The 22,607-nt window shown below is 51.8% G+C and overlaps 1 protein-coding gene across 3 annotated transcripts; it reads right to left on the reverse strand.

Annotated features, from left to right (window-relative positions):
* Nucleotides 1–5,090: 5,090 nt before the first annotated feature.
* Nucleotides 5,091–17,207, reverse strand: LOC127693169 (aldehyde dehydrogenase family 3 member B3). 3 transcript variants are annotated; one of them, XM_052193821.1, is made up of 10 exons: nt 17,032–17,207; nt 11,657–11,819; nt 11,265–11,375; nt 10,179–10,299; nt 9,979–10,064; nt 9,786–9,867; nt 9,096–9,482; nt 8,506–8,672; nt 6,698–6,797; nt 5,110–5,309 (listed from the first exon to the last, which is right to left on the reverse strand). In XM_052193821.1, the coding sequence occupies exons 1-10, from the start codon at nt 17,067–17,069 to the stop codon at nt 5,125–5,127; spliced, it is 1,440 nt and encodes a 479-aa protein (XP_052049781.1). In that variant the 5' UTR covers nt 17,070–17,207; the 3' UTR covers nt 5,110–5,124. The 3 variants fall into 3 exon arrangements, with proteins under 3 accessions (XP_052049783.1, XP_052049781.1, XP_052049782.1); XM_052193823.1 differs by lacking the exons at nt 9,786–9,867; nt 17,032–17,207 and having other exon boundaries at nt 5,091–5,309; nt 9,096–9,213; nt 11,657–11,818; XM_052193822.1 differs by lacking the exons at nt 11,265–11,375; nt 17,032–17,207 and having other exon boundaries at nt 11,657–11,818.
* Nucleotides 17,208–22,607: the final 5,400 nt, after the last annotated feature.

The raw sequence follows: 22,607 nt of genomic DNA on the forward strand, positions 1-22,607 counted from the left end.
TTTTGCTCTCACTTTCTGTCCTTCTCTGTCCCCTTTCTTTCTCTGCCTCTACTTCCTTCCCAAAATTTCATTTCATACTAGGCCCATCGTATAGCCAATACCTGCAGGGAGAGGGGGGTGCTTCAGCATGGGCCCGCTAAGGACTCCATCCCACAGTATCATGTCACTTCATTACAACATATATCAGCTGGGACCTGCTCACAGCCCTGAGAGGAACAGGAGCAGCACCTCACTGAATACCCCTGAGGTCCTACCCCATTTGCATTTGTATGCTTCCTGGACACCAGCAGGTCAACATGATAGTTAAAGATATCCAGACACACACGTCTGCAGACAGTGCCCCTGTGTGAACGAAGCTATTCTCAGGACAGTACCGCCACAACCCACCCCACCGCACACCCCTCAACCCTGGCAGTGAACTGGCATTTGGACAGAGAGGTAGCATGTGTCATCTATTTAAGCCTCTTAATACATATCATTTTTCCATACTAAAGGTGAGAAAGTCAGGCTCAGAGAGCCCAGCTGATTTGTCCCAGTTAGCTTTGACTGTCAACCTGACACAGCCTAAGGTCACGTGAGAAGGGAGTCACAAATAAGCGATTGCCCAAACCAGATTTGCCTGTGTGGGATTGTCTTGATCGTTAGTTGATAGAGTGGGGCCCAGCCTACTGTGGGTAACACCACTCCCTAGGAGGTGGTCCTGGCCTGGGTAAAAGCTAGCCGAGAATAAGCTTGTGTGCTGATCAGAAGGCAAAATCTGCTGTGGTTTCTGTTGTATTTCCTTGGCTCTGGGTTAGCACCAGCATTGACTCTCCTCGGTGATGGCCTCTGACCTGTAAGCTGACGTCAGTCTTTCCTCCTCTAAGCTGCTTCTGGGCAGTGTTTTGTCACATTGAGAGAACGGAAATGAGAGCAATGTCCTCCAGCACTGATAGACAGTGGGTGTTTTTGGGTCCCCAAAGCTCTCTCCTACACCAACACTATGACTCTGTTCCAATATGTGCCCCAGTTCGTGTGTGTGGAGGAGTTATGCGTGCATATATGTGTGGTGTGTGTGTTCATATGTATGAGCGACTGCTTGCATACATGTAGGTGGGTGTGCAGGTGCGTGTGGAGACCAGAGGTTGACATCCGCTATCTTCCTCAATTGTCTTTCTTTAATGAGGCAGAATGCATTACTGAACCCAGACCTCACTCCTTGAGATGTCTAGTCATTGCAACTGAGAGGGATCCCTGTGTCTGCCTCCCAACAGTGGCTTCACAGGTGGCCTTTCATGCCCAGCTGGCTTTTGCTTGATGGAGGGAATCACTGTGTGTGTGTGTGTGTGTGTGTGTGTGTGTGTGTGTGTGTGTGTAGGGGGAGACAGGATCTCACTGCACAGCCTTAGCTGGCTTGGTACTCTTTATGTAATTTGAACTTGAAGGTGACATGTGTGCCACCATGCTGAGCTTCTAGTCACATGGTTTTCATCATCTCCTCTGTGCCTTTCAGTTGTGTACAGATTTTCCAAGAAAACGTAACATTTCCAGAGCCATAGTGAAGAACACTTTTCTTCTTTTAATGAGACTCGCTGTCACTATGTAGCTCTGGCTGGCCTGGCACACTCCATGTACATCAGGCGGGCCTCAGACTCACAGAGCTCCACCCACTCTGCCTTGTAGTGCTGGGGTTAAAGGTGTGCTCTCCATCACACTGGGCACAGTGGTGGGATGTTGACTGGATTTCATGTAGCTCAAGTCAGCCCTGAATTTGATGTCTGTCAAAGGATGACCTAGAACCCCTGGCCCCCATGCTTCTGCTCCCACCTCCCACATGTGCCGTTACACTCAGTGCATTCAGTCCTGAGGTCCAAAACAGAGCCTTGCACTATAGGTGAGCCTCTGCCATCCACAGTCTCTAGGCTGTCCTTGAACTCATGCTCCTCCTACCTCAGCGTCTAGAGAGCTGAGATTACAGGCATAAACCACTGTGCCCCATTGCTAACATAGCGTTTTAAACCTAAAACTGGATTGGGTGTGGTAATGCACACCAGCATCCCCAGAGGCAGAGGCAAACATGAATTTAGGCCAGCCTGGTCTACATAGTAAATTCCAGGACAGCCAGAACTACACAGTAAGACCCTGACTCAGACAGACAGACAGACAGACAGACAGACAGACAGACAGCTCTGGTCTTGCCTCCTTTCTGGTGTCCCTTGCCCCGTCTGCTTGCATGGCTACCACCTTAGCAGTATGGAGCTCCTCCAGACAGATAAGGTTCGTCATGAGTCCTGGGACTCTTGGGCATTTGGGACAGGAATGAGAGGCTCAGAAGAACCGGACAGATGATTGCGCACCTCTGATCTGGGTCCCCGGTCCCACTGGACTGAGGACTGCCCTGGGCTCATTGCTGCTCTCAAGTCCTCAGCTCCTAGCCCTGCCCCTCACCCATGATTCCATATCCTGTTCCCCACACAACTGTCCCCCACCCAGGGCCTTTTGTACTGAGGCCCCTTGGCCACCAGTTCCAGCGGCCCCACCTACCCCTGAGAGGGCTCCGAGCCTGTGTCCGTAGCAGACATTCTGGTTCCGGATGTATGGCTCCCCTTTTAGCCAGGCTTTCTCTTGCCTCTGCCGATCCTTCTAGGCGGATGGCACTGCCTTGCCCTACCTGACAGCACAGGGCCTGGTCTTGAAGCTCTAACAGGTGGGGGGTGGGGCGGCTGTCTCCTAAAGCCCACGCCTTTCCCTCCCTCTCCTGGGCATGGCTCTAGGGAACCGGAATGGCAGGCTACACAGGCTTCTCTGTGGTGCTGAATGTTCTGGAGATGCTGAAAGGAGTCGGGTAGTGAGGAGAAAAGTCATGGGGTGGGAGGTGAAGGCAGACCTCATCAGGTTCCTGACAACAACACCTCCTCCAGGAAGCCTCCTGGGCTAAATCATCTCCACCCCCCCCCACTCCCATCTGTCTCAAACACACACACACACACACACACACACACACACACACACACTGAGGATGTTCCTGTCTAGAAGAAAAAGGTGTGGGACTTTTATTTCCACTTCCCTGTGACCAAATGACACATATAGAGTAGGGAAAAGGGCACTGACGGTTGTATAGGAGACTATGCAGGCAGGGGGATTGCTCCAAAGGGGGAATGTCACATCATTATTTCCTATTTACTGTGAGATCCTAGTCAAATTATTTAACCTCTCTGAGCTTAATGTCACAAATGTGTGTATGTGTATGTCTGTGTGCATGCTGTGTGTATGTGTGTACACATATGGGCATGTGTGTGATTTTCTTGTATATATCTGTACACCACATGCGTGGATAACCCACAGAGGTCAGAGAGGGCATCACTGAGTCACACTTGACATGCCATGTGTATGCTGGGAACTGAGAGCAGCCAGTGCTGTTAACCACTGAACCATCTCCCAGCCCTTTAGTATCATGATTTCTGAGACTCTCCTGGGAGGGAGAAGACATGCTCTCAGCTTCAGGCACGGGTCAGTGTTTGTTTCTGGGGCAGCGGCGCTGGAGGCTCCCAGTGTTTCTGTGCCTCTCCGAGTACCTCCTAGGGTCTGAGAAACAGGAGACTGAGGTAGCCCTGCCAGTGTCCCTCACAGGTCACCAGGCCTATGCCCCACTCCTCCCTGACACAGACATCAAACACACCCTCAGTTCAGAGTTGAAGAGAAGGTGTCTGCCAGTAGGTGTCTAGCCTAACCTATCATGGTGGTTGGAGCTCAGCCAGTGGGAGCCACAGCACAGTCCAGAGCTCTGGCCCATGAATCTTTGCTAGTTTCAGAGCTAAATGCCCATGTGGGCCCAGGAAGGGAGCACAGTAGGGGGGCACAGGATGGCATCTTGGGGGGCTTGCTAAGAGCACCAGGCAGGTCCCAAAGATGATTTCCTACCCCCGGTTGTGAAGCTACACTGTGTGTAGGCTACAGGCTATGTGAGACCTAACTCAGTAGCGACACACTTTAAAGAAAACTAAACCAGAGAGGATCACAGTCGTGATCCCCAGAGCGTGAAATCAAACCATTAGGGAGCTTCCTGTACCCTGCTCTGTCCTGTGCCAGGCTGCGGAGACAAATGTCCCAAAGTGGCCGGGGCAGCATGGCTGTGTTCTCTCACAACCCTGAAGACAGAAACCCACAACCAAACTGAATATGGTGGCTCACACCTGGAGTTCTGGTCCTCGGGAGGCTCAGACAGGAGGATTTCCATGAGTTCCAGGACAGCCAAGACAACATACTGAGACGTTGTCTCAGAGAGGAAAAAAAGAAAAACAAAACCAAAATATACTGAGGCCTGTTCCCTAAGCCTGTGGGGGAGGAGCCACCTGCCCTTCCAGCTCCAGGTTACTGCCAAGAATCCTTGGTTTGTAGCCACACCTCTCCAGTCTCCTGTCTTTACACAACCTTTGTCTCAAGACACATCACCCCATATACCTTTCTCCTTCAGTAATCCTGGCCTCGCACGTGCTTGACAAAGTTCTCTACAAATGAACTACAACCTCAGCCTCTGCTTCTCTCTGATGAGGACACCTGTGACTGAAGGGAACATTGTGTGGATGGCCAGGACCTTGACAAGATCCTTAAGTTCATTAAATGTTGAAGCTGACTGAACCCTCTGACCATGAGCTACAAGAGAAGCCTTCCCTCTTGAACTTGCCCATATCCGGTGATTTAAGAGAAGCTATAGAAAAGTAACTAATAAACACACTTCACACAGATTCCACCAATTAATCTGATCTGGGTTCATGATCATGTCACTTCAGGTGGGACAAAGCCACCCTCCAGGTATGGATGGAGTTATGAACATCTGCTCTGTCTTTTGGGATCCTGTTATGATCTGACAAAGTCCCCCTCAGTCACTAGATCTGCCCAAACTTGGTGAGGGGGCTTCTCTGAATAAGTAGAAGGTCAGGAGGCTGCTGAGGGTGCTGTGCTATGAGAAGAGGACCAGCCACCTGGATGTCCTGCCTGGCTGCAGGTATGTTCAGAAAAAGTTCCAGAAGTGGGGTGTTTAAGGCTGGACCAGACACCTGCCTTTCAGGAACCACTGGGAACTTGGGAGCAGCAGAAAGCTTAAAGGTTGGGGCAGGCAGCGGGAGAGAGGAGTCAGGGTGGTATTCACAGAAGGGTGCAGCTCTCAGAGCCCATGGCCCATCTTAGCAGCTGCTGCCTACGGGGACTATAGGGCGGGTAACGGAGGCCGTTAAGCTTTTCCATCCCAGAGCAGCTCAGCAGACAGGCACGCTGGTTGGAAAAGGTGTCAAAGGAGAACTTGCCGTGGTACCTGCCCATCCCACTCGATCCTGTGGACAGCACAGGACATAGGGTTAGGCCTTCAGTGGACACTTGAGAAGTTATTGCACAGACCTAGCTCTGACAGGGAGGCTATCTGAGCCTCTGTTTCCCCCATTCGTCCAGTGGGTTAAATAAAGCACTGTGTGCAAAAGGCTGAGCCCTGAGCCAGCCCCAGCCCCAGCTCACCAGGCACTGGTGCAGAATACGCAGACAGTAGACAGTGGATTATATTCTGAACCCAGACTGCTGGGAGTGGGGGATGGGTCCCAGCTTTGTCCCGAATAACTATGCTACCTTGAGTCAGTGACTTTGCCTCTGTCTTCTGTGATGGTGACACCCTCCTTCTAGGGCTGTGCTACAAGTTAAGTGAATCTTGAGACTCAACGGAGTTCTCACTGCCTAGGAAAAGTCAAGGATCCAGTCAGGGAATTCTGGGGATAGTTTGGGTAAAGTCGGAGGTCGTAAGCTGGGTTTCTGGAGTGAAGGAGGCCAGAGGGTTGTGGAGTCAACCGGATGAATATTATGGGTGAAAACCCAAAGAATTCACGCTCCGGGACAACAAGAGCCTTGGTGGCGATGACATGTTAGCACCAAGCTCAGTGGCTGCCACAGCAGACAGAAGTGAGGGAGAGAGAAGGGAGCAGGTCCTCTAGACAGACCAGGAGGGACCAGGCTTGCCTGTCACTCATTCACTACTGAGAACAGTGGAGGGACCAGGAGAGCCTTTCAGTAATGGCTCAGAGGGAAAGTGGCTGCCAAGGTCACCTGCTGTGGGGCTTGCATCTCCTCATCCCAGGCATCCTGGAAGTGGAGGTCTCCAGGCCTATGTTCACAGGGACATGGGAAGGCTGAAGGGGTAAGTAGGTCATTAGAAAACACCCTCGGCCATGTGGGGGATGGGTGCTCAGGACAAGTGGTATTTGACAAAAAAGGAGCTCAGCGGCTGGCAGTCACGCGTGGGCTCTCTTAAAACTCACAAACCGGGGCTGGAGCGATAGCTCAGTGGTTAAGAGCACTGAGTGCTCTTCTTGAGTTCAAATCCCAGCAACCACATGGTGGCTCACAACCATCTATAATGGGATCTGATGCCCTCTTCTGGTGTGTCTGAAGACAGCTACAGTGTACTCACATACATAAAATAAATAAATCTCTAAAAAAAAAAAAACTCACAAAACAGCCGCTCTGGCCCTACACCCACACAAAATTTCCACCACAGACTGTAGGGAGGCGGAAGAGAGGCAGGCTAGATGGACACTGTCAATGGAGAGAGCCTTCTGCTCCTGCCCGCTGTGCTGGGCACTGAGAGTGGGGTGCATCTTCTACAGTTATGTGGTCAGGTAGCAGGATGGGGTGCAGGGAGGGTCAGCCCAGGAGGCAGAGCTCTGCTGCTACCTACCCACTCCTCCAAAAGGAAGGCTGGACAGGGTCATGTGCATGAAGCCGTCGTTCCCGCAGAAACCCCCGCTGCTGGTCTGGGCCAACACCTGTTTGATGACCTGGGAGAGAAAAGATACCAAGCACTCCTGGATGGACCTTGTTTCAGTGAGGGCCTGAGGTCCAAGGGGGGGTCTGGGGGGACAGACTCCTGGACAGACGCAGGGAACATGTTCTCTGTGTGCTGCCTGTGAGCGGCCCTGGCAGGGTGTTGGGAGGAGGCATGAGGCTAGAGGGGAGACACAGGCAGAGGGGAGGCACAGTGAGGTACCAGGTGGTCGTGGAGGTTTCCCAGGGGAGGGGGTGAGCAGGCTGCCCAGTCTTATTATAACTGTGACAGGAAAGAATGGAGAGAGAAGTGAACGCCTTCGTGGGGAGAGTTTGGGCCTCTAAGGTCAGGTTTGGGCTTGTCATCCTGACATTGGCCCCAGGAGTTAAAGGTTGTCGTCAGCTACACAGGGACCTCAACACACCAACCTAATCTACAAGAAACTGTCTCAGAAAACAAAGCAAACTACACACACACACACACACACACACACACACACACGTGCACACACACGCACACATATACACGCACGCACACATACACACACGCATGCACACACACGTGCGCACACACACGCACATGCACACATGCACATGCACACATGCATGCGTGCACACACACATACAAACACACACATGCGCGCGCGCACGCACACACACATGCTGTCTAGAGGAATGGCTCTGGGGCAATCCCCTCCCTCTGGGGTCAGGACCTATCTGCAGTAGCCTATCTGCTGATCAGCATCCTTTGAGATCTGCAGCATCTTCCACCTCCCCAGATGTTGGCTTAGATGCTCGCCCAACTCCCAGCAGAGACAGTGGCAGACAAGGCCTTGCCCAAGTGACTATTAATCTCCCTGGCCATGAGCAGCTCTCTGGCACTCAGAGGCATCCCTTATCTCTAGGGAAATCTCTCTAGAAACCCACGCCTTTTATTGAATTGAAAGGAACCAAGAAACTGGGATGTCGCAAAGACCTGGCTGCACAGGCTGAGGCCTAGTGGGATCCAAAGCACAGGCAGCATGGAGGGAGGGGTATGGGGGAGGGGTTTGGGGAAGGGGGAGGGGTATTGGGGGAGGGAGACTGAGGGAGGGGCATGGGGGAGGGGGCTGAGGGAGGGGGACTGAGGGAGGGGCTCTGTGGAGGGCGAGAGGTAGTGCTATCTGAGGTCCTTTCCTGGTTCTTTGCGACACCCCAGTTTCTTGGTTCCTCTCAATTCAATAAAAGGCACAGGGTTTCCAGAGAGATTGCCCTACAGGCTACCTCAGAGTGCCAGAGAGCTGCTCGTGGCCAGGGAGATGTCCTGGTTCCTCAGGCTTCCTAGTTCCTGACCCTGTGTTGGGGCCCTTCATGGGGCAAATGAGTATGGGATACGTGGGAAATCTACTGCCTTTGTGGCTTTTCCATAAATGTATTCTGAAATAAAAAGTGCTTTTACAACACCAGGGTTGAGGGCATGGGGATGATGGCAGAGCTTGGCTCCTGAAAGCAGATATGGTGTGTAGCGTGTTCTCCCCCAGCTATGAATGTGAAGACGGAGAATCAGGGGTTTGAAGCTATCTCAGCTACATAGTGGTACGGATAGGATATGGGACGGGGCCTCAGTGCTTCCTAAGAGGGAGGGCAAGGAGAGAGCCCCAGACGCCTCCATCCCTGAAATTCTGTAATTATGCAGAAGGCCTGTGTGCTCTCGGCTGCCTCACCTCTGGAAACTGCACCTACCTCCACGCTGCTGGAATAGGCATACAGCGCCAGGGGCTTCTCCCGCCGCTTGATGAACTCAATGGCCTCATCCAGGCTCCTCACAGTCACCAGGGGCAGGATGGGCCCAAAGATCTCCTCCTGCATCACGGGCTCTGTCTCCTGCACATCCACTAACACCGTGGGTGCTGAGGACACAGGAGTAGACTCAGCCTCTCCACAGGCAGGACTTGCAGAGGAACACGGGCTGTGACAAGGAGAGAGCCTGGCCTCCAGGAGGGAGAATCTCAGGGTCTGAGTTATGAGGACTTGAGACTTAGTGTCTAGGATTCTGGCCTTATAGGATATGGAACTATAGAGAGTAGGAGAGGAATTTAAACCACACTCTGAACACCTATAACTGGGGTGGAGCTCAGTGGGTCTCAGCCATGGGGCAGCTGTTTGGAACTGAGGAGTCACAGACCTAGAACCATGGGGTGTAAACTCCTACCACCGAAAGCTAGAACTCAGCTGTGGGATCTGCCTGAATTTAGGTCCAGAAAGGCCCCTCCAGTACAGAAGGGTCTCAACCCAGATGAGCTGTGTGCCAGTGACATGGACAGGAGACTCACCAATGTAGCGCTCTCCCTCGTCACTCTGGCCCCCGATGGCCACACGGCCGCAGCCCAGCAGTCCCTGGAGCCGCTTGAAATGCTTCTGGTTGATGATTCTGCCCAGGTTGGGGGAGGTCTGTGGGTTGTCTCCATAGAAACGTGTGATGGCATTCTGCAGGGCGGGCACCAACCGCTCCTGCATCTCCTGGCTACACAGGACATAGTCGGGGGCCACGCAGGTCTGGCCCGCGTTGAAGTAGCGGAACCAGGCCACACGGTTGGCCACTATCTGGGGGTCGCAGGTGTCATCCACATAGCAGGGGTTCTTACCCCCCAGCTCCAGGGTGATGGGGGTCAGGTGTTTGGCAGCAGCAGCCATGACGATCTTGCCGACCCGAGGACTCCCTGAGAACATGGTCAAGAGGCGCCTGGTCAACTGCTCTAGGCATTAACTTTGTCCTCCTCTCTCCACAGAGACCTTTCTCAACCCATGTTCTGGGCTCTTCCACATACCTCCTAGAGTCGGCCTCCATCCTGACCACCCAGGAGCCAATCTCCAAGATTCTCAGAGGGCCTGGAGAGCCACCCTCTGGGACACATCCACCTCTTGATTTGTCCCCTGCCCTGGCCTATGACCTTACCCACAAGTCTTTTGCCCTGTATCATCTGTTGTCCCCTGCCCCGGATCCTGGACAGGGCTCTCCTTACCCGTGAAGAAGATGTAGTCAAACTTGTGTTTCAGCAGCTGCCCAGTCTCCTCAGGCCCACCCAGCACCACAGCAAAGCAGCTCTACAGACAGAAGGGCAGCTCAGGAGGCAGACCCAGGGCAGGAGGAGCTCCCCAGCGGCCAGGACAAGGCTGTGTGGATACCAGCTGCTTGGTAGGCAGGGCCATGCTCACCTGGTCCAGATACTGGGGTAGCAGCTCTGCCAGCACCTTCTCTGTGTTCTTGCTAATTTCTGATGGCTTCAGTATCACACAGTTTCCTGCCAGGAGCCAATGGGGAGGGAGAGAGGGGAGGCTGGGGCTTGCCCTCCACGGAACTCTGGAAGCCTTCTTCTGGAAGGATCATCAGACTCAGGGCTCAGAACCTCACTCACCTGCAGCAATGGCCCCCACTAAAGGCGTGATTGTCAAGTTCAAAGGGTAATTCCAGGGGGCGATGATGAGCACCAGGCCAAAGGGCTCTTTCCTGATGAAGGCTGAGCTTAGCTTGGTGACCTAGGATGCAAAACCATAGTCACATGCCAGATGAGTAAGACCCCCCCCAACAGACAGACAGACAGACAGACAGACACACACACACACACACACACACACTCACACCTCACACTCACACACCTCATACTCACACAACTCACACACACACAAACACACACACATATACACACTCACACACTCACACACTCACACACTCACACACACTCACACACACACACACTCACACACTCACACACTCACACACACTCACATACACACTCATATACACACATACTTACACACTCATATATACACTTGTACACACATACACATACATACACACACTCATACTCACATACATACATACACACCACACACATACATACACATACCTCACACATACATATACAAACATATACACACACCACACACACTCACACACACTCAGACACACACACACTCACATACACACATATACACACATACTCACACACTCATATATACACAGACACACACATACACACAAATACACATACATATACACACTCACACTCATACACATACATACATACACACCACACACATACACAAACATAAATATACACCCACACACACATACGCACACATACACACACACCACACACACACACTCACACACACCCCACATATCACACACACACATACACATCACACACTCACATATACCTTCACACTTACACACACATCATACATACACTCACACACACATACACTCACATACACACCTACACACACACACCCCTACACACATAGACATATACACACATACACATACACCCACACACACATACACACACACACACACACACACTGGGTGATGGAGTCCCCACATGTGCAGACTGGCTTCCTTTGGACTCAAGGGCAGGAATGGGCCTGGGGCAGGCTGCCCCGTGTCCTGCTACCCCACTACCACCTTCACCCGCCATCCCTCAGCCAACAGGGCTCACCAAGTTGGTGGCCACGGGCTCGTCCTTCATCCAGGTCTGCAGGTTCTTGAGGGCCAGGTCCACCTCATTCTGGCACAGGATGATCTCACTCATGTCTGACTCCAAGGCTGACTGTGGGATAAGGAAGTCAGTTTCCCTATTTTCGACCCAAGAACAGCCATGAGGCTGGCTCTCCTGGGAAGAGGGTGCCTGTGTGTCCCGGAGTTAAGACTGCACTCTGCATGCGAGGCGGGGAATGCATAAGCAGGACACAGTTCGGGCACACAGCCATCACATTGCTGAGCACGAGTCTCTTTAGGGACTCAAGATCTCAGAAAGGATACGGCTAGCCTGGAAAGGATAGAACAGTGTGTCTCCAAGGATATGTGCCCCACCCTCAACCCCCACAGCACCTTGCCCAGGTCTTCGTGCAGGGCGTCATGAAGCTGCTTGCTGCTGTCCTGCAGGAAGCGGCCCAGGCTCCGCAGCTGCTCAGCCCTGAACTTAGCTGTCTTTGTCTTCCCTGTGTCGAAGGCCTCCTTCAGCCTCTGTAGCTTCTCCTCAAAAGGGTCCATCCTGAAATATGTATGGGCAGCTCTGAGTGGTTGAGACTGTCATCATCGTTAAGTCACATTCTAATTACCCATGGTCCGTGCCACTTAGAACCTTATGGTCTTCCATAGGTGTCTTCTCTCTGCAGTGACCTTGCAGGCAGGCACTGCGATGCCGAGTGCTTCTGAATGCTGGTGTATATGGAGCTGGTTTGGTTGGTCGGTTGGTTGGTTTGTTGAGACAAGCTCCCATGTAGTCCATGCTGGCCTCCACAGTATTGCATTGCTAGAAGTGACCTGGGAAATCCTGATCACCCTGCCTCTGCTTCCCACACAGCTGAAAAGGATGAGCCAACCCACGAGGCTCACTTTTTATAGCTGTTGCTGTACGCCCACGTGCAAATGAGTGCCTTTGTCCATGTGTCTTCATGCGTCTGAACAAGCATCATATTCTGATGGATCAGCGTGTGTGTGTGTGTGTGTGTGTGTGTGTGCCATTGTTTAGCTTTTGTGTTGACCTGAATGAATACAGGTGTGAGCTTTGCATGTGCAGTTGGGAGCTGCCCGTGCTGGGACCTGGTCACGTCCCTGCTGTGTGTCCTTTAGACCTTGTCCCCGTCAGCATCTGTATATTCCCCTGGGCCTCAGCAGGTCATTACCTTCTTCCCTGAGACCCAGATATGCACCGTGTGTACAGCATGCCCTATAGATAGAGTTTATCTAACGCCAGCAGAGGCTTGTGAATAAAGCTCTTGAAATAGCATTCCCTGTGATCAGAGTTTAAATCAGGACAGTGCCCCACAGTGGACAGCTACAAGACAGTACCCTTTGGAATAGAGCTCTTTCCTATAGGGACAGCTGGCCTCTTGGAGCCTCAGTCTCCTTATCCTTACAATGGATGATGGTATCTGCCAGGCTTAAACATCACTTCTCTCCAGTAATCTGTCTTCTCAGGACAGCGCCCTCTGTGGACAGAACTCTCATGACAGCGCCCCCTGTGGACAGAACTCTCATGACAGCGCCCCCCTATGAACAGAACTCTCATGACAGCGCCCCCTGTGGACAGAACTCTTATGACAGCGCCCCCTATGGATAGAGCTCTCATGACAGCGCCCCCTGTGGACAGAACTACCAGGACAGTGCCTGTTCTTAAGAACAAGAGGCTAGCCGGATGGTGGTGGCGCACGCCTGTAATCCCAGCACTCTGGGAGGCAGAGACAGGCAGATTTCTGAGTTTGAGGCCAGCCTGGTCTACAGAGTGAGTTCCAGGACAGCCAGGGCTACACAGAGAAACCCTGTCTCGAAAAAACCAAATCCAAAAAACCAAAAAAAAACAAAAAAAAAAACAAAAAACAAAAAACCAAGAACAAGAGGCTAAACTAAGCAGCCACTGCAGGTTCTCAGGGGCTATCCCAGCTGAGAAATGTGGGGAGACAGGAGAGTGCAGACTTGCCTTCCTCCCCAAGACAGACAGGTTGATTTCCCAACTGAGGTCTCCACATTCAGTTCCCCTTCCCCTGGAACCTGCAGGACTGTCCCTGAGAAGACTCACCTCCTGTCAGGGCTGAATGGGGACCCAGGCCATTGTTCCTTACAGCGAGACCTGGGGGAGTTTCCATCTAGATCCCTACCCAGGAAGGCCAGGGCTATTCCCTTCAGGGACTCCCTGGAGGACCTGGGCCTGGCTGGGGCTACTTGGTTCCCTGCTCCCTGGACTGTATGCCCTAGAGCTCCTTCTGGGTTGCCAATGTCGCCAGCCCTCACAGTGCCTCCTGCCCAGGCTCCATGAGCTACTGGTCACCTTGCCCATAATTCTAACAGTGTCAGTCCTTCCTACTGCCTTCCTGGGGCTGAAGCTGGGATGTAGAAAGGCCCCTGAGGCTCCTTAATGTGGGGCAGCCTGCTCCACTCAGCTCGGTTATCATCTGAGGGTTACTGTCGTGCATACTTACTGACTGTTACTGACTGACATGTCTGCTACATGGCAGGAGTCGGTAATTATACAAGATCAGCACCATAGACATCTCCAGAGGCAGGCCAGAAGGCCATCATCCTGGCTCTAACTGCAGTGAAGATACAGGGACCCTGTGCGCTGTGGATGTGGGGCAGCGGGGCAAAGGCCTTGGGGTGCAGAGTGTGAGAAATGGGCTGTAACAGGGACAGTTGTCTTGATGAGACCTGCTTCACAGGGAGCCTGGGTGGATTCTGTGCACACCAAATGCAGCATGGAACAAGGCTGGAAGGAAGAGGCGTGTTTACTCTTCCTGCGTGGATAACAGTGCCTGGCAGAAACTGTTACCCCACTGTAAGGATGAGGTAAAAGGCCAGCTGATTTGTCCTATGCACAGTGGCTGCTGACCAATGCTGACCCCCCTTCTCACCAACATCATGGTCATGTGCCAATGTGTCGTCCATGGGGTGTGGGTTCAAACATATGTGGGCTCATGTGTATGTTCAAGTGTGTGCGCACATGTATGTGTGGAGGCTGCAGGGTAAGGCTGAGTGCTTTCTACAGTGGTCTGCTTTATTTACTGAGGGAGGGTCACTTACTGCCCCACAGCTCACGGATTTGGCCAGGTTAATTAGGATGTCTCAGAGGTCCCCTCCTTTTGTCTGACTTTGAACACAGAGTTAACATGTGGGCTGCTACACTGACTCGACTTTTTCTTGAGTGTAAGAGATCTGAACTTTGGCCTCACTATGAGGTCTTAACTACCTTGTACTCTCTAGTAACCTTGAACTTTTTTTTTTTTAAAGATTTATTTGTTATATGTAAGTAAGTACACTGTAGCTGTCTTACAACACCAGAAGAGGGAGTCAGATCTCTTTATGGATGGTTGTGAGCCACCATATGGGTGCTGAGATTTGAACTCATGACCTTCAGAAGAACAATGGGTGCTCTTACCTACTGAGCCATCTCTCCAGTCCCAACCTTGAACTTTTAACAATCCTCCTGTCTCTGCTCCTATATGCTAGGATCACATCTTTTATCATCAACATCTTATCATCTTTCAGAAGCTTTAAGATTTTCTACAATAAGAATGTAACACTTCAGGCTGGAGAGATAGCTCACTGGTTAAGAGCACTGACTGCTCTTCCAGAGGTCCTGAGTTCAAGTCCCAGCAAGCACATGGTGGCTCACAGCCATCTGTAATGGATCTGATGCCCTCTTCTGATGTGTCTGAAGATAGCTGCAATGTACTCATATAAATAAAATAAATAAATCGTTAAAAAAAAAAAAGAATGTAACATTCACATCGGTCTCAGTAAGTGGCCGCGAAGCCTGATGACCTGAGTGCGGAGCGCGGACACCTGGCGTCCACTTGGTCAAAGGAGAAAACAAACAACCCGTACAGGCTGGGCTCTGATCTCCACCCTCTGCAGGCATTCCACAGCACTTGCATATTTTTGCTGGTATGCACGCGCGCGTGCGCACACACACACACACACACACACACACATTACATTAAATGTAAAAAAATAGTGAAAAGAATGTCACAGTTCTGGAAATCCTCTCCTCTCTTCTCTTCTTCTCTCTCTCCCTTGATCCCTTGAGACAGAACCTTTTTTTTTTTTTTTTTTTGGTTTTTTGGATTTAGTTTTTTCCAGACAGGGTTTCTCTGTGTGGCCCCGACTGTCCTGGAACTCACTCTGTAGACCAGGCTGGCCTCAAACTCAGAAACCCGCCTGCTTCTGCCTCCCAAGTGCTGGGATTACAGGCATGAGCCACCACCGCCCTGCTGAGACAGAATCTTAAGTAGCCTGGGCTAGCCTCAGACTTGCTATGCAGCCAGGAATAACCTTGAACCCGACCCTCCTGCCTCCACCTCCTTCCAAGTTCTAAAATGACTAGCTTGTGTTAGCGCAATCCACACAGTGCTAGGTGCTGTGGTAATTTCTTACCCCAATAAACTCGTACAAAAAACACACAACTCAGTTATTATATTTATAAGCTATATGCCTAGATTGGGCACTGTACTGATCTATTCGCCACCTAGGAGACCCCTTGCCACTTGGGGCTTCTCCAGGCCATGTGGTTCTGCTCCATCTTCCTTCTGCCTCCTCTGCCTCTGTCTCTCTGTCTGCCTTTCTCTCTGTCTGCCTTTCTCTCTGTCTCTGTCTCTGTCTGTCTCTCTGTCTCTCTCTCTCTCTGTGTGTGTGTGTGTGTCTCCTCTCCTTTTCTCTCCTCTCTTCTCCTCTCCTCCCCTCCCCTCTCCTCTCCTCTCCTCTCCTCTCCCTCTGAGACCTCCAGACCTACCTTTCCCTTCCATTGCCCAATCATTGGCTCTAGCCTTTATTTGACCAGTTAGAATGGGGAGAAGACCCTGTGAGATCACCTGAGTATGTGATCTACTTCAGCCCCTCTTGAGGAAGTACAACTAACTAACATCAAAATACTACCAGCGCCAGGGTGGCCCACATCAGCTAGAGTTTCCTCTGGCACACCAGGCCAGCACTGCACTAAGATGCATCCCCAGACTCATGTTTTGTTTGCTTTTTTTTAATTAGATATTTTCTTTATTTACATTTCAAATGTTATCCTCTCTGAAAACCCCCCATCCCATCCCTCTCCCCTGCTCACTAACCCACACACTCCTGCTTCCCTGACCTGGCATTCCTCTACACTGGGGCAGTGAGCCTTCACAGGGCCAAGGGCCTCTCCTCTCACTGATGTCTGACCAGGCCATCCTCTGCTACCCACTTGCTTACATTTTGATGCAGAATTTAGTACAGAACTGAATTCCCGAGTTCAGGAATCTCCTGCTCACTCCCTAGAATGCTGAGATTACAGGGCTGTGCTGCTCTGCTTCGCTGGGATGTGGCTTTTTAAACTTGAAACCAGAAACTCAGTTCTGGACTGGTCTTCCAAAAAATCCCTTTCTTTTTAACAACCTGGTCACAGCTCAACCAGGTCCCCATATACCCACAAAGCTACTTTGTGTCACTTCCAGGACAGATGGGGTTTGTCCCTATCCCCAGGAAACTGGGTGCTTCCAGGAGCCAATCTATCACAGGGATGTGAGGCTCAGAAAGGCAAGGAAGATCAAGACACCACCCCCGACCCCACCTCTGCCATGAGCCCCCCGTCCACCTATCACTCTGCAGTTCTAGCCTCCTTAGTGGTCTCAGCCCCTGGGCTCTTAGCCCTTCCCCTGACCTATGACCTCCCATCCCATTTCTGTCAGCCATTGGCCCCACTCGATGGCGCTAAGGCTCCTCTCCGCAGGTGCACCTACCCCGGCTCAGGTTGTGGGTGTTTGCCTTTGGTGGACATTCTGCTCCAGATGTGCAGCTCCTCTCCTACCCCGCTGGCTCCTGCCTCTGCCTTTGCCAATCGCTCCAAGTGCCCTTGGACCACACTCCTACGCCCATGCCTGACAGCTCGGTGATTCTGTCCTCGTGGGACAGCTGCTTTTAAAAAAACCTCACGCCCTTCCTCTACCAAGTCTTCCCTGGCTCCTCTGAGGGGAACTGGAAGGACAGGACGGGCAGGCTTCCAAGGCATGGAGAGGCAGCTGGGAAGCCAGGGGGAAAGAAAAATGTCCTGGGGCAAATCTCACCAGCGCTCCACCAGCAATACTATCTCCTCCCGGAAGCCCCCACAGGCTGTCACTGTCTCCACCTCACACACATTCACAACCAGGCTGTCCCTGTCTGGCTAACTAAGGACATTTCATTTCCACTTTCCTATGATCAAATGGCACACGTAGGACAGAAGAGGAGACCTGGTAGGCATGCAGCTGGGGGAGAGCGTGGGGGTGGGGCTTACGGAGGTGGATGCCACTCATATCTTTACTTCCTATTTCTGTGTGAAGCCAAGTTGAGTTATTTAACCTCCCTGAGTATAACCGTGATTGTTTCTGAGACTCTCCTGGGAGGGAGAAGACATGCTCTCAGCTTCAGGCACAGGTCAGTGTTTGTTTCTGGGGCCGAGGTGCTGGAGGCTCCCAGTGTTTCTGTGCCTCTCCGAGTACCTCCTAGAGTCTGAGAAGCAGGAGACTGAGATAGCCCTGCCGGTGTCCCTCACAGGTCACCAGACCCTATGCCCCGCTCCTCCCTGACACAGACATCAAGCACACCCTCAGTTCAGAGTTGAAGAGAAGGTAGTAGGTGTCTAGCCTAACCTATCATGGTGGTTAGAGCTCAGCCGTGGGAGCCACAGCACAGTCCAGAGCTCTGGCCCATGAATCTTTGCTAGTTTCAGAGCTAAATGCCCATGTGGGCCCAGGAAGGGAGCACAGTAGGGGGGCACAGGGTGGCATCTTGGGGGGCTTGCTAAGAGCATCAGGCAGGTCCCAAAGATGACTTCCCACCCCTGGTTGTGAAGCTACACTGTGTGTAGGCCACAGGCCATGTTAGACCTAACTCAGTAGCGACACACTTTAAAGAAAACTAAACCAGAGAGGAACCCTCACAGTCGTGATCCCCAGAGCAATGGGCAGAGCGTGAAATCAAACCATTCGGGAGCTTCCTGTACCCTGCTCTGTCCTGTGCCAGGCTGCGGAGACAAATGTCCCAAAGTGGCCGGGGCAGCATGACTGTGTTCTCTCACAACCCTGAAGACAGAAACCCACAACCAAACTGAATATGGTGGCTCACACCTGGAGTTCTGGTCCTCGGGAGGCTCAGGCAGGAGGATTGCCATAAGTTTGAGACCAGCCTAATCTACAAAGAAAGTTTTAGCTTAGCCAGATCTACAGAGTAAAATCTTGTCACAAATTTTTAAAAGAAAGAAAGAAAGAAAGAAAAAAGAAAAGAAAAGAAAAGAAAACAGAAGAGAGAAAGGAGAGTGGGGGGAAGCACTGTGAACAGTTGAGGTTCCCTTAGAGGGCCATGCGGGAGCATCCTCTATGTCTTCCAGCCTCAGGTACTTGAAACCCTTGACTCCTCTCATCCTTCCAATCGCCGTCTCTGTCTTTACTTGGCCTCTGTCTCAGAGCACATCCCCGTCCACTCTCTCTCCACCTGTCACAGTGCTAGGAACGGAACCCAGAGCCTCCGGCATGTTCAGCAAGCGCTCTACTCCTGAGCCACATCTGCAGCCCACCTGCCTGTGACTCAGGCTATCACCCATCTGAATGACCCTCTTGTCAAGATCCTTAATCTCACCAGATCTGGAAAGAACCTCTCTACCCAGGGTCCCTTTCACGGGTCCCAGCAGTTAGGAGGCATTGCTTCCAGGAACTATTATCTACCACCCACGGGGAGCAAACGCCATTGTTTTGTCACCTCTAAGGAATATTGGGTCACATCTCTCAGAGAACATACTTAGACACCCACAGATGGAAAAGCTGCCTTACCCCTGTCTTGACACAGCCACGAAGGGAGGAGGCACGCAGTGGAACCGGGGAGAGGCAGAGAACCAGTCAAGAGGGCAGAGCCTCCCCGGGCTGTCAGTAAAACACAGCAGAGGGCTCAGGACAGGTGGCAGGAAACAGCCACATCTTGTCTGCTAGGTAAGGGAGTAGTATTTGACACAGACTACAATCAAAGCCATGGGGAGTTCAAACTGGGTCACTATCAGAGTTTCGATGGCCTTGGATGGGTCAGTCCTGGAGAAGCGCATCTGTAATCGTGGGCTATCCTGGACTATGTGACCTTATCTTCAAAGGAAAAGGAATGCCTTTCTGGAAGAACTTCGAGGACTGTCCTGCACTAGGGGACAGAGTTTTGGGGCATAGGGCAGGGGGAGGTGGGGCTGACCAGGTGTCTGCTGAGGCCATAGATAGACTGAAAGTCACTCTGTAGCTCTCAGATTCTGTGCCCTGGGAGGTGGCGCCCCTGGAACCTATCCAGATAAAGAGGTCTGCGAGTGCACAGAAAGACACAGAGCAGCTGCCAAAGTGTGAGTCAGGGGCTCCGGGACAAAGCCAGGCTGTGCGTCTTTCAACCTGTCTTGGGCAATGGCAGCTCATGGGGAAGGAGTACAGAAAACAGACAGCTATGCCGGGCAAGGGTGACTCATGCCCTTAACACGAGGACTCAGGGGACAGTGGTAGGTAGAACCCTGTGAGCTCAAGGTCAGACTGGTCTAGAGGAAGAGCTCTAGGACAGCTAGAGTTACCAAAAGGAAACCTTGTCTCAAAAAGCCAAAAGGAAAAAGAAAAGAGAGAGAAGGGGAAGGGAGGGAGGGGAAGAGGGAGAGGGAGAGAGGGAGAGGAGGAGAGGGAGAGAGGGGGAGGGAAAGGAGAGGGAGAGAGAGAGAGAGAAGAAAAGGGAGGGAGGAAGGGGAGAGAGAGAGAGAGAGAGAGAGAGAGACAGAGAGACAGAGACAGAGACAGAGACAGAGAGAAGAAAGACAGGGAAAGGAAAAGAACAACCTGGCAGCCAGGGGTACAAAACAGGTATGATTGAGACGGACAGATCTGGACACACCCAAGTCAATGAGGACAAATAGACCAGAGCTGGAGGTTGCCACTTTGAGTAGGTCAGGGGACACCTAGCTAGCCTGACTCTTAGTGGCAGTCGTGTTTTGACCCAGCAGGTTCTTGTGCTTGGAAAGCTGTGGTGTCAGCAGGCTCCAGGGTGTGACTTGTCGCTCTGTCATCTGGGTCTGCATGTGCAGGAGTCTCAGCCGGGCCCAGCTGCTCAGCCAGGGCACATAACATCCTGCAGTTGTGAAACCAAGTCAGTCTCTACTCATTGCAAAATATCCCCTGAAGTCATCTCACACCCTGTGGAGAACCAGGGCTGAATGGATGCAGACAGTGGCTGGTACCCGGTGGGATGAGGTGGGGACCCCCAGGCACTAATGAGACAAACTTAGGAAGACATTACTGCAGGGGTGACCATGAGGGTGAAGTTGGGACTTTTAGAATGGGGAGGTGGTGCAGGTTAGCTCTCCTCTGGGGGCTTCTACATAAAGCGACCAACCACCAAGTAGATACAGCCTATTAGCACAGGGGGGCAGTCAGCCATGACACTCAGTGAGATCTGACAAGCGGCTATGAGCTCAATCATGTCTTCAGGTTTATATATTGAAGCCCTAAGCCCCGTGTGACAGTATTTGGGGGAAACTTGTGGGGATGGTTAGATTCAATCATAAAGACAGGGCTGTCAGGATCTGACAGATGTCCTTGTAAAAAGGAAGATAAAGTGCAGGAAGAAGGTTCTGTGGATGAAGTGCCTGGTTTGTAAGCCAGAGGACCTGGGTTCCCACACCAGAATCATGTGGAAAAGCGCGCGCGCGCGCGTGTGTGTGTGTGTGTGTGTGTTGCATACTTGTAATTCCAACATGCAGGTGGGACACAGACAGGGGGATCCCTGAGACATTGACCAGCCAGTCCTGGTGAATTCCAGTCCAGTGACATACCCTGGTGTCATAAAATAAGGTGGACAGTGCCTGGAGTGTCAGCTGACATCATCCCCTGGCTTCAATGTACATACACAAAAGGAAAGAAAGAAAAGGAGGGAGGGAAGGAAGGAAGGAAGGAAGGAAGGAAGGAAGGAAGGAAGGAAGGAAGGAAGGAAGGAAGAGGAAGAGACACTAGAGGCTTGCTGGCATTGTCCCCATCTCCCTGGGTGGGGACAGGACAGAGCAGACGGAGCCCACCTGGCAGGAGGCTGTGAGCCACTATGAAGTTTCTGGGAATTGAACTCAGGACCTCTAGAAGAACGGCCAGTCCTCTTAACCGCTGAGCCATCTCTCCAGCCACAAATAAAAAAATAATTTAAAAAAATGACAGAAACATATTCATCTGTGTTTCTATCCTAGTGTAGCCTCCAGTTGGTGGCTCTGCACTTGGGGACAGACTGTGAGGATTTATAGCCAGCTTCCTGGGAGTAGACACCGTGTAATCAGCACATCCCGCCTCTGCCCCACCCCACCCCCACCCCCACCCCAGCTTTCTTGCCCACCATGATGGACTGCATCCATCCCTCAGGAACTGTAAGCCAAAATAAACTCTTGCTCCTTCGTGTGGTCCTTGTCAGGATATTTTATCATAGCAACAGAGCAGAAACAGACACATCCATTGAGTGTTGAGAGAAAAGACAACAGGGCTCCTAGTGTGCTGAGTCCTATGACAGCAGGAGAGGCTCTTCTCAAAGCTCTGAAGCAGCATCCACAGTGAGAGGCCTGTGATATGGAGGAAGTCAAGGCCTGTGCCTTTGTCTTCAGCCCAAAAATGCAGCTGAGACGTGGAGCCTTGAGAGGTAAGACAGTGGCTGAGGGTCTGCAGTTCCCTAGGTCGCCATATGGTGACTATAGCTGTGATGTAAGAAGCTATTGATCACCTTGGCCGGCCATCGTGGAACATGCCTTTAATCTCGGCCTGGGAAGCAGAGGCAGAAGCTAAATATCTGTGAATTTGAGGCCAGCCTGGTTCTACATATTGAGTTCCAGAACAGACATAAATACATAGAGAAACCCTGTCTCAAGAAGAAGAGGAAGAAGAGGAAAAGGAAGAAAGGAGAAGGAGGAGGAGGGGAGGAGGAGGAGAAGCAGCCATCTTCCCCCATGACAACAGTGTGTGGTAGCAGCCACATGCCATCTTTGTCAGAGTCTAGTTAGCCCTGTCTGTCCTGAAACTCACCATGTCAAAGACCAGGCTGGCTTCAAGCTCACAGAAATCCTCCTGCTTCTGTCTCCCTAGTGCTGGGATGAAAGGTATGCACCATGACATCTGGTTCCACATGTCACCTTGCTGACCAGCGTCTCCGGCCTTGTGTCTGGCATCTAAGGACACCAGCAGGCTCCATGAGACAGGAAGGGACAGACATATGTCTCAAAGCATGCAAAACTACCAGTGAACTTTAGAATCCTGGACCCACGGAAAAAGTCTTCTGACCCGACGCAAGCCAAATTTTATAA

Source organism: Apodemus sylvaticus, chromosome 1 (assembly GCF_947179515.1).
Source record: "Apodemus sylvaticus chromosome 1, mApoSyl1.1, whole genome shotgun sequence".
Taxonomy (NCBI): domain Eukaryota; kingdom Metazoa; phylum Chordata; class Mammalia; order Rodentia; family Muridae; genus Apodemus; species Apodemus sylvaticus.

Excerpts from the sequence above, each read along its gene's own strand:
- LOC127693169 (XM_052193821.1), bottom strand. The coding sequence starts at position 17,069 with ATGTCCACCAAAGGCAAACACCCACAACCTGAGCCGGG. Across the intron at positions 11,376-11,656 it reads TGCACGAAGACCTGGGCAAG|TCAGCCTTGGAGTCAGACAT; the intron begins GTGCTGTGGGGG and ends CTTATCCCACAG. Across the intron at positions 8,673-9,095 it reads CGAGGGAGAGCGCTACATTG|CACCCACGGTGTTAGTGGAT; the intron begins GTGAGTCTCCTG and ends CTGTGTCCTCAG.